General features: G+C 30.2%; 1 protein-coding gene across 1 annotated transcript; it reads left to right on the top strand.

The window, feature by feature from the left end:
* Nucleotides 1–5,459: 5,459 nt before the first annotated feature.
* Nucleotides 5,460–11,060, top strand: LOC25498185 (pectinesterase). Its single transcript, XM_039828261.1, has 3 exons — nt 5,460–6,023; nt 6,333–6,665; nt 10,366–11,060. The coding sequence occupies exons 1-3, from the start codon at nt 5,486–5,488 to the stop codon at nt 11,058–11,060; spliced, it is 1,566 nt and encodes a 521-aa protein (XP_039684195.1). The 5' UTR covers nt 5,460–5,485.
* Nucleotides 11,061–11,746: the final 686 nt, after the last annotated feature.

Genomic DNA, 11,746 nt, shown 5'->3' with positions numbered 1-11,746 from the left:
TGATTTGGTCCATTGGACTTATTAAGTGTTAGGCCCAATTAAATAATAAGTGGTGTAGCCCATAGAGAGGTGTTAGGTGTGGAACTAGATTGGTAGTATGTAGAAACTATATTAAATGCATGTAGTTGAGAGAAGTGTATAGAACTTTCTCTTGAAGTGTGTAGAAAGTTATCATATGATGTGTCTAGAACTCTCTTTTACAGTGTGTTTGGTACGAGAAAAATACAAGAGAAAGAGAAACCAAAGAGAGAGATACGGGAGAAATACACAATTTCTATTGTTTGGTGCACGAAAGAAAGACAGCAGAGAGATTAAATATGGTAGGACCCACCCACTTTTTGTTTCTCTCCCCTGATGCGAAGAAATTGAAAGAAACTCCATTATTTACACAACCACCCATCACATGTCTCTCTCTCAAAAAAATTGTATATTTCATTTTTTTTCTTAAACTAAAGGTATGTTAGATTATTTAATTGACTAATTAAATTTTAAAAAATTTTAAGTTGACTATTTTTTACGATATGTTATTAATCTGTTTAAATAATTAAATTAATTATAATAAATTAATATTAAAATTAATTAAGTTAATAAAAATTGATTTTATAGAAAAGTTTTTTAAATCAAGGGTACTTTTGTACTTTTACTAACAATCAACATTTCTCTCTTCTCTTTCTCTTATACCAAACACTACATTAAATCTACTCTATTTCTCACCTCTTTCTCTCTTCTCATACTCTTTCTCACCTCTCTCTCTTCTTAATTTCTTCTCTCAACCAAACACACCCTTAGAGCCTATAAAAAGGGGAGAACTTGTCATTTGTAAACCAAGCAAGAAAACAAGAATCAAAGTATCCTCTCAAGTAATAGAAATAGTTCTTCTCTCAAGTATTATCTCCTCCTAAATTTCTCACAAAGTTCTCACTACAACCTTCTCCTTTTCCAACAAGAATGTATATGATTTGTCTGTAACTGGTTTACTTCTGTTCATAAACAAAATCCAGCCATCACAGCTTGTAGAGGAACAGGGAAATGCTTTAAGATTTTTTTTAATTTAGAGATGCAAATGAAATCATAGTGGTGGCATTTTCAGTACTATTACATTGATGTCATTTATCATCCTTATGTTTACAAAAATTAAAACACATGAAAATATTGAAATGTAATCCGCAAATCATTGATTGCTTCTTCATCTCTATCTGATGTAGGATGATTGGCAGCACGAATCGAATATGAAGTTGCGAGTAAGAAATGTTCGACAGGAATAGTAAAGGTTTGACATCCGATGTGAGAATAACTATTAATATACCTTTTCAAAAAGGGAATTGGCCCACGAGTGGAACTCATGCTTTGCCATGAAGTATAGGATTTTTCAGTCATCCAGTTCATCTGAAGATCGAAAATTAGATTATACTATTTCAGTCCACTTTTAATAATTTTTGTTTTATTTTCTGTTTTGGATTTTCGGTTCATTAGGGTTTCTTTAGTATTTAAACACTTTGTAGTTTGAGAGTTTTTTCATTCAGTAATATTTTAGAGAGTTTTTTCATTCAGTAATATTTTAGAGAGTTTTCTCAATTTCTGGTGGATTCTAAAATCCTATTTTCACATATTGTCGCTTGCAAATTAAACTTGTCTATTTTCAACCCCCACTTCGGTCGGTGTCACTATCACAATAACTTTTAATTCAACGATGCAATAAATTCTTCATTTATTTACTGGAAGTTTAGAATGACAAATTATTTAATCTAGTCTTAAGGTAAGAGATTTGGAAACAACCTTACCATAGACAAAGAGAATTTCCAATTCAAGATGCATAGGTCGCATGGAGAATGCGGTTGTGGGAGAGTAAAATTGTACTAAAAATATCCCATAGCAACAGAGGAGTGTGGATAAAGGGTCTTTTAGGTTAAAATAAAATAGAAGATATCAAAGACATAAAATATCATACATAGCATGAGCCATTCCTTTGTGCTCAATCTCAACAGAGGAACGAACTAGAGGTTGTTTCCTTTGAGCTCCATGACACAAGATTCGGCCCTACAAAATTGACAAAACTTAGAAACATTTTCTAAGATATGTTTCGTGTCATTTTTTATTTATAAAAAAAAAAACTTGCAAAAAATTATAGATTAGAGAAAATTTATTGAAAGTTAAGTTAATTAAGAAACATACAAAAATTATACCTTGAGTGTGTTTGGATCAGGTACTTGGAAAATTTTCCCATCATTTTAAAAATTCTTCAAATTATTATCTAAACAATGGAATTCACCTCAAAGTATTTGAATTCCCTCGTAACATTACATTCTCTCATAACTCTTAGAGTGTGTTTGGATAGAGCATTTGAAAATTCAAGGGAATTTGAAATTCTAAGGAATTTAAATGCTTCAATTGAATTCCTTTCATTTTCAAAATTCATTGTTTGGGTAAAGTGAATGAATTCCTTCATTTTCAAAATTCATTGTTTGGATGACAAAGTAATTGAATTCCTTTATTTGACTAAATTTTTATTTCTTATAATTTCTTCCATTTTTAAACTAATTAACTGGATAGAGTGTGTTTGGATGGAGGAATATTTTGAGAGAATATAATGTTATGAGGGAATTCAAATACTTTAAGGTGAATTCCATTGTTTGGATAATAATTTGAAGAATTTTCAAAATGATGGGAAAATTTCCCAATTACCTGATCCAAACACACTCAATGTATAGTTTTTGGAGAGTTTGGAGCGGAGGGTTTCATGGAGTGGAAAATATATAGAAAAATGAAAAAATCTTTTATATTTTTTGAAAGAACAATTTTTTAGAGAAAGATAAACTAATTCTTATGATTGATTTATTTTTAATTTTAAGAAAATTATAATAATATAGATTGAATTTGAAAACTTATATAAACCCTACAAAATCCCCCAAATTCCTCCTCCAATACAATTTTTTAGTTTTCTAGAAGATGAGGGTTTTGTATTATGAGTTAAAATTAACCACCAAAGTCATCTTCTTCCAATGTTTTCTATTTCTTCCACTTGCTCCTTTCTTTTTTTCAAAATCCTCCCTTCCAAACTCTCAAACAAAACCTAAGAAAATGCCCTTATTTTTTTTTTCCAATAAAATTTACCTTGCAATAAATGCATTGTTGATAAACACAAAATTCCTAACTTGTAATTTTTTTAAAAAAATTAGGCTTAATTGATATGCCGGTCCCTTAATTTATTTCTTTTATTCAATATGGTCCTATAAATCTTAACTTTCTCAAACATGTCCCTTAACTTATTTCTTTTATTCAATTTGGTCCAATTTTGATAATTTTAATCCTCTAAAAAAATAGACCGTTGGATTACGAAGGTCTATCAGATTTTATAATGTATCACCAACACCTAATTTATTTACTTTCTTCTTCTCTTTCCCTCATCTTCATCTACATTCATCCTTTATCATCTTAATAATTTTTTCTTCATCTTCTTCATAAAACCCAGAAGAAGAAAAAAAATCTTCCTCTCAATTTTCCTTTCCTTAAACAAAGAGAGTATAAAAGAGATTGGCCTCCATAAAATTCATTTTTAACTTAAACAAAAAGTTCTCTAAAAATACAGATTGCTCACCTTCTCTCTCGTTCTGGAAATCAAAATCGCCCTTCTTTGTTTCATCTCCGACGAACTAAACACCTTCCGGCACGGTGGCCGGTGGTGCACCACCGTGCCGGAGTCATAAACTCCATTTTTTTTCAAAAATCTTTACAGCTTTAAATATCCTTTTCTCTCCTAAACCTAAATCCGGTCTCACAAATTCGAAGAAGGTTCAAAATAATCCTAAATCTAGGTTTTAAAATTCGAAAATCATTTTTAATAAAAGATGAATTGTTCCTCTTTCTTCCGATCTGTTCAGTTTGATGGATGATTTGGCTGTTTGATTGTGTTTATGTGTGATATGTTTAGTTGAATGTTGCATAATGTTGTTTGTGTTGAAACAAAAAACAAAACAGTAGGAAAAGGAAAGGGACTTGAGATCTCTAAACAATGGGCAAAGCAATATAGAACGTCCAAATGTCAGAGAATACCATCCTTTACAGGATAATAACGGTACCAAATGCTAGATCCTTTTTCACATTTATGGGTTTCAAAATTGTGGAAGTGATAGATGATAGATGATTATTCACATTTATGGGTTTTAAAATTGAGTTGAAGTGATGAATTTCTAAAATTCTTTTTACTAGGTTTGGATTATGAAGATGATAAAGATGAAGTACGGTAAAATAAAATGTAATATTTGGATTCAAATCGGTTTTGCTTCCTTTTGAATGAATTCTGGAAATTGTTGGTGTGTTCTTGAGGTTATATGATGAACACCAGACGATTTTGATTATTTTTGTTTGTTTGATCCGAAAAGAAAAATTGAGAGAAGACTTTTTTTTTTTTTTTTGGGTTTTATGAAGATGATGAAGAAAAAAAATTATGAAGATGATGAAGGATGGATGTAGATGAATATGAGGGAAGAAGAAGAAGAAAGTAAATAAATTAAGTGTTGGTGATACACCATAAAATCTGATAAACCTCCGTAATCCAACGGTCTATTTTTTTAGGGGATTAAAATTATCAAAATTGGACCAAATTGAATAAAAGAAATAAGTTAAGGGACATATTTGAAAAAGTTAAGATTTATGGGACCAAATTAAACAAAAGAAATAAATTAAGGGACCGACAGATCAATTAAGCTAAAAAATTATCATATTACTGGTACAAAATATCCACGCCTTTTAATAGTAATTAATATATGTCGGAGAACGTGTAGAGCACACAAAATAAGTTCTTCCTTCCCAATTGTTTAGGAAAAAGCCAATTTTGTAACCATGTACTTGATCAAAATAAGAATTACCAACTACCCTTAATAATCAAAATTTGTTTAATAACCTATTAACAGCCGCACAATGTGTACTATTACATAACCAAGCCACATTATGCATGCATGTGAATCAAGCACAAAACTAAAGTAAACTCGGCATTCTCATCAAAATATTAATTTATTTTTATTTTTATATAACCATAGCCCCACTTAATGCATTAAAAAGTAAGCTTGAGAATATTATATGTGAAGCTACATGAGGACACTTGTTTTTCTTGCAATAACAAGTAATTAGGCTCCAACTTTCTGAATTATTAAGTAAAACTATTTTTTCCTACTAGATAAGATTTTAATCCTATTTAATTAATTATCACTTGCAATTGAATTCATAGTTTGTATCTGTGTCATTCTTCATTATCACTTTCAGTTCATTTCACATGTTTTCAACCTTCACACTCCACCTACAAAATATCACGTATAAATATATGCACATATAGCTTATTTCTTATAAGTCAAAACCAAATATAATCCAAGTCAACAAAAGCATCATCTATGCACACATTTGTTTTATGCAACATAAACTCTTGTTATTTTTTAAAATCTTCAATTATTCTACAACTGAAATTATGGCAATCATTGGAAAAACATTGTTTATGCTCTTTTTCTTATCTTCAATTTTCTCAATAGCCTCATCAAGAAAAGGACCTTCCTCAAGCAACATAGATTGGTGGTGCAATTTAACACCACATCCTAAGCCATGCAAACACTACACAACACAAATGAACAATCACTTCAAAATCAAACATAGAGTTGAATTCAGGGAAATGCTTGTTAAATTAGCCTTAAACCAAGCTCTTACCATGCAAAAAGAAGCACAAGAAAATTCTCAACAACAACAAAACTCATCCGTGCATAAAACGGTTCATGCTGATTGTTTCAAGCTATTTGAAAACACAATTTTTCATCTCAACCATACACTTGAAGGCTTAAACAATGCAAGCAAAAATTGTTCACCGAATGATGTACAAACATGGCTCACAACTTCTCTCACAAATATTGAAACATGTAAAAGTGGAGCTTTAGAACTCAATGCTCAAGATTTCAATTTCATTATGCAAACCAATGTCATTGAGATGATAAGGAACATCTTAGCCATCAATATGCATTTCCTAAAACATAACAAAGGTAATAACAATTTTGTATTCTCCAAATTTTTAGTTAATGATAATATTATTTTTTTGGCCTTCGCACCGGTTTCCGACCCACCAGAGGTGAACGACTAATCCAGTTCATGCGTAGAGGCATGCGCACTGGCCAAGTGTTGTTCCCCCTAGGAATCGAACCCGGTATTCCCCGGGTACGTCCTTGGAAGGAGCTTCTTGCCACTGGAGCCCATGCAACTTGGTTAGTTAATGATAATATTGATATCATCATACTTAATTGCTTATTGTACTTATTATATAAATATGTATAGTTATATGGTCATGGTTCTATCACTTGCAGAAACAGAAGAAGGGTCATTTCCAAATTGGTTTTCTATGCATGAAAGGAAGCTTTTGCAGTCTAAGTCTCCAGTAAAGTACAATATTGTGGTGGCAAAAGATGGTTCTGGACAGTACAAGACTGTGCAAGCTGCTCTAAATGCTGCTGCTAAGAGAAAATATAAGACAAGGTTTGTGATACATGTGAAGAAAGGTGTTTATAAAGAGAACATTGAGGTTGCGGTTCACAATGATAACATTATGTTGGTTGGTGATGGGATGCAAAATACCATAATAACAAGTTCTAGAAGTGTTCAAGGTGGTTTTACCACTTATAGCTCTGCAACAGCAGGTGAATTATAATTCATTTCCTGTTTTGTGTTCTTGTTATAAGAGAAAAACAATATTCACTGCTAGAAAAAGTTTAACTAACAACGAGAGTTGGTGACTCTAGTAGGCGGTGACGGAATAGCGATGAATTTAATGTTTTTAGATCTCCAAATTTTCTTCACTGATTTAGTTTTTTCTAGATGTGTCTTTGTGTCCTCGTGAGCTTAGCTCAGTTGATAGGGACTGGGTTCAAACCCCGGCCATCAAAAAAAAAAAAAAAAAGATGTGTCTTTGTGTACAAGTAAATTTCATGCAACATAAAAGATGTGAGAGAGAAAAAATTGAGTGAAAATCTACAATCATTAAGTGATTTTTCGAAGCTTAATTTTAAAGCCTTAAAATCCAATACTAAATCATAGTGGTCTAATGGCTTTCTTGCAATCTTTATACTAACAATTTAGAGTTCTTAGAAATAGCCTATTTCAAATTCCTTTCCTCTAAGGATGTCCACCTCATCAAAAGCCTACTTGGCATATGTTCCCAAAATTCCTCCTAATTTTTAATACAAGCTTAATAATTTTAATTATTATTAAAAACCGTTTTTTATTTAACATTAAATTGTACATAAAGTAAATAGTTGGTTACAATCAGATAATGATTAATATAATTACTGTTTCGATTAAAATTTATATTTTACAATAAAAATTTGAACGTTACAAATCAAATAATTACTAATCTAATTAGTATTCAATTAACATTTATATGTAACATTCAAAATTTGGTTGGTTACAAAATTATAATAAATAAACTGAATAAATTCTATTTTGAATTTTGGGACGTTACACTAAGGCATTAACCTACTAATTAAAAAATTAATTGTATTAATTAGTTTTTAAGGTTATATAATTAATTTTTGTTTGTTACAAAACTATATTACATAATTATTTATAAGATATTATTAAATATTAAATTAAATTTCAAATGTTATGAAGTTAATTTTTTGTACGTTACATGAAATATAATTTAACCGTTTAATGCATGTTTTATAATATTAAAGACGTTGATAATATTAATTTTAAAACGGTCAAATTGATAATTAATTTATATTAACCGTTATGGTACTATTTTTCTATATAAATAGTAGAGATTTTGGGTATGAGTAAACAACAATCACAAAATGTAGTTATTCGTTTTCTGTTCTTTGGTGCTCTGGTATCTATATTCTAAACTATTTCTGTAATTTTTCTATTGCAAAGGAAAATGTCAACGAAACACAACTTCATCTCTAATGTTTCGCCAAGAAAACAATCGTGGACATTGGTTGTGAGGGTTGTTCGTGCTTGGTTTGGTCAAGACTACAAAAATAAAAAACTACCATTTTTCATGGAGTTGGTTCTAATGAATCGAAAGGTACCTTTTTCATATCGTTTTTCTTTTTTGTTTTTTTTTAGTATTTTTTGTTTAAAGTATAGTGTTCTCAACTTTTTTATCTAGGGTGATCGAATTGGTGCGTCTATACGAAGAACATTGATCTACAAGTTCAAGGAACAACTCCAAGAGGGAATGGTGTTCACGATTTCCTCATTTAATGTTGCTAGCAACAGTGGTTCGTATCGACCATCATGCAACGAATACAAACTGGATTTCACAATCAACACAAAAGTCAAACTATCTAAAACTGTTTTGGTCCCAACAAACGTGTATTCGTTTACACCTGCACCTCATGTTTTCAATGAATCTTACGACAACAACTACTTAGTTGGTACGTGACTATAATTTTCTTCATGTAGATTTTTTTAAATATTATTTTTGCTTACAAAAATAACACAATAATTTATATATTGAATTAATAAAATGTTTTGTTTAATATGATTCAATTGTACGTTATATTCTTTTAATAATAAATAGTAATTTCATCGATATTTTAATGTGTGTTATATATGCAGATGTAATAGGAGTCATGATTGGAGTTGGAGTTGAAAGAGAGTACGAAAGAGATGGTGTAAAGACTAAAATGAATGTCATTGAATTGGATTCAAATGGGTAGGTTTAATTTATTTTTTTTGTAATTGTAATTTTTCAAGACCTGTATTATAGTATTTTTATTAATATTTGTATAATCTTTGACAATTTCAAATAGGTACGTACCGTTTTAAATGTACTCTTTTTGGAGAGTATGTTGAATAGCTGAACTCTTTCCTATCTTCCGGTGAATCTCAAAATGCTGTTGTAGCCATTATGTTGACAAAAGTTAAATTGTTTCAAGGTAATAATTTATGACTAGCAATTGTGATTGTTTGTTTATACGAATATATATACTTGATTCATATACTTTTGAATCTTAATGATAGGAAAACCAGCATTGCGAAATGCATTTTCTTACACTAGAATCACATTCAATCCTTAAATGGGTGAAACAAAGGAAATAAGGAAAAGGTATATATATTTTTTTTAATATAACTTTTTTTTTTCTTAAGTTATAATATTATTGATTGATACTTTTTATTATAGCTTTCTTAGTGCAAATACAAATTCTCCTGCATCGGGGTTGATCCAGTTACCAAATTCATCTCGCATACCTGTAAATGAGGAGTTTCTCTTACTTACTCCTAGGACCACTATTGAGGAGTTGAAGAATGTTAATAAAGTTTTTTATTTTATTTTATTACAGGTCTATTTTGGTAAAGTTTGTACACCTTTTGGTATAATGTTATTTTGTATGGTGATGCGGCACCTCTTTTATTGTCTTGGGAATTTCAATTTTCAATTGAACAAATCGTTTTTGTTGCATGTATTGACAATTCAATAAAAAAAAACCAGTTTCCATATTTTCAATTTACAATTTACTTATGTCTTAAACTTTACACAAATTCTAAAGTAAATACAAAAATTAAGTTTCCCTAAGTGTGAATAATTAGCGATAACCTATTATTTTAAAAATATTGTTTTTGTGTTTTAAACTTATTTTTTGTTCACAAATATAAAACGTTAATGCTTTTTTTATATTCAAAATTTAACATAAAAATTCATTTTTTTTTTAATGAAATACAAAATATACATATATTTATGAGGTAAATTTTATTCAAAAATGTGCTTATTTTGATAAATTAAAAAAATAATGTTAATGAATATTATTTATGAAACCAATAAAAATAATAGATGTAACTAAAATTTTAAATTTAGGTTTTTTTTATTTATAATTGCGATCATAGAGATCATTGTGATTAAGTAAAAAATTAATATTTTATTAAGAGTGAAAAATTAAAACATAGGTAATCATATCCATTTGATATATTGAATGACTGACAAACCAAAGCTAATACAAACTCTTACTAATTAGTTAATTTTTTAGAAATATATTAATTATTTATAGTGTTTTTATCTTTTGGATTTAATTGTACTTTTGTTGATTATTTTATCACTCTCACAAAAATAGTCATCTATAAAATTTAACTTTTTGATCTCAATAAATGATTATTTATCGTTCAATTTTAAATACGAAGATAAAATACCACATAATGCCAAAATTATAGATGAAAAGAAACAAAAACAATAATATTTAAAAAATCTGTTAAAATTTAAATCATATTAAAAAAATTTAAATAAAATGTATCCCGTGCTTGGCACGGGGCGTTACACTAGTAGCACGGACACTTTAGAGTTTAGATTGTTATTTATAGTTTCTAATTTTTACATATTTCTCTTGAATCTTTTAAATTCAGGCATTGATGGACTTCATTTCATTGCCCGCGACATAACCTTCCAAAATACTGCTGGTCCTCATAAAGGTCAAGCTGTGGCGCTCCGATCAGCCTCAGATCTCTCTGTCTTCTACCGGTGTGCTATATCGGGCTACCAAGACACCCTTATGGCCCATGCGCAACGTCAATTTTACAGACAATGCTTCATCTATGGCACCGTCGACTTTATCTTTGGCAACGCCGCAGTAGTGTTCCAAAATTGTAACATTTTCGCAAGAAAGCCTTTAGATGGCCAAGCAAACATGATCACGGCCCAAGGTCGAGGTGACCCATTCCAAAACACTGGAATTTCATTCCACAATTGTCAAATTAAGGCTGCATCAGATCTAAAGCCTGTTGTTGACAAGTACAAAACCTTCTTGGGCAGGCCTTGGCAACAATATTCAAGAGTTATGGTGATGAAAACTTTTATGGACACTTTAGTGAGCCCCCTAGGTTGGTCTCCATGGGGTGACACTGATTTTGCTCAAGACACATTGTATTATGGCGAGTATGAGAATTATGGACCTGGTTCATCAACAGCAAATAGAGTAAAATGGCCTGGTTATCATGCGATAACAAACCCTAAGGAAGCATCAAAGTTTACGGTTGCTGGACTCATTACTGGACCAACATGGCTGGCTACAACTACTGTGCCATTTACATCTGGTCTTTGATCTTTTATGTTGTGCTATAGCTATTTCTTCATTGCTTCAATTATTGTACTTAATTCTTTGTAATTAAATTCATTGTAATTCTTGTAAGAGCATACCCATATTCTTTTGTACATTGCGAGAGATATTCTTTTCATATTCATATACTCATAAAAAATATTATTCATATTCATATAAACATTATCGTTGTACAATCATACCTTGAGTTTGAGGGAAGCTATTAAGAAAAATGATAGTTAGTAGTGTAAGTAATTAGTTCAATTATTGGGTAAGTGTGAAATACAAAATTAGTTAGAGTTTATTATTAGGAAGTTAGTTTGTTAATCCCCTTTCTAGCTCTATATAAGAGCATCACTTGTATTAATTTTACGACCTTTTATCAAAATGATTCTCTACGAGTATTATTCTCATTCAACCTTTTAATGCTCTTGTTATTCAATTTCTCCAAATCCTCAAAATCTTAACATGTGTCTTGGTTGAAAATATACATGTTGAAAAAAGTCCCAAAATGCTTAGAATTGTAAAGGAAGAGGTAGTGCAAGACAAGTAAGGTTATTTCTTGAAGTTCAACACAAGCATGGTGGTTCCATCACTTGGTTAGTTTCTTGCTTGGCAAGTCTTGCATGCCACAAGGTTTTTTCTTAAATTGCAAGACAAACATAGAAATTCCTATATATAGGTTCTATCTC

This window comes from Medicago truncatula, chromosome 7 (genome assembly GCF_003473485.1).
Source record: "Medicago truncatula cultivar Jemalong A17 chromosome 7, MtrunA17r5.0-ANR, whole genome shotgun sequence".
NCBI classification, from domain to species: domain Eukaryota; kingdom Viridiplantae; phylum Streptophyta; class Magnoliopsida; order Fabales; family Fabaceae; genus Medicago; species Medicago truncatula.
This window is presented reverse-complemented; position numbering and strand designations above follow the sequence as displayed.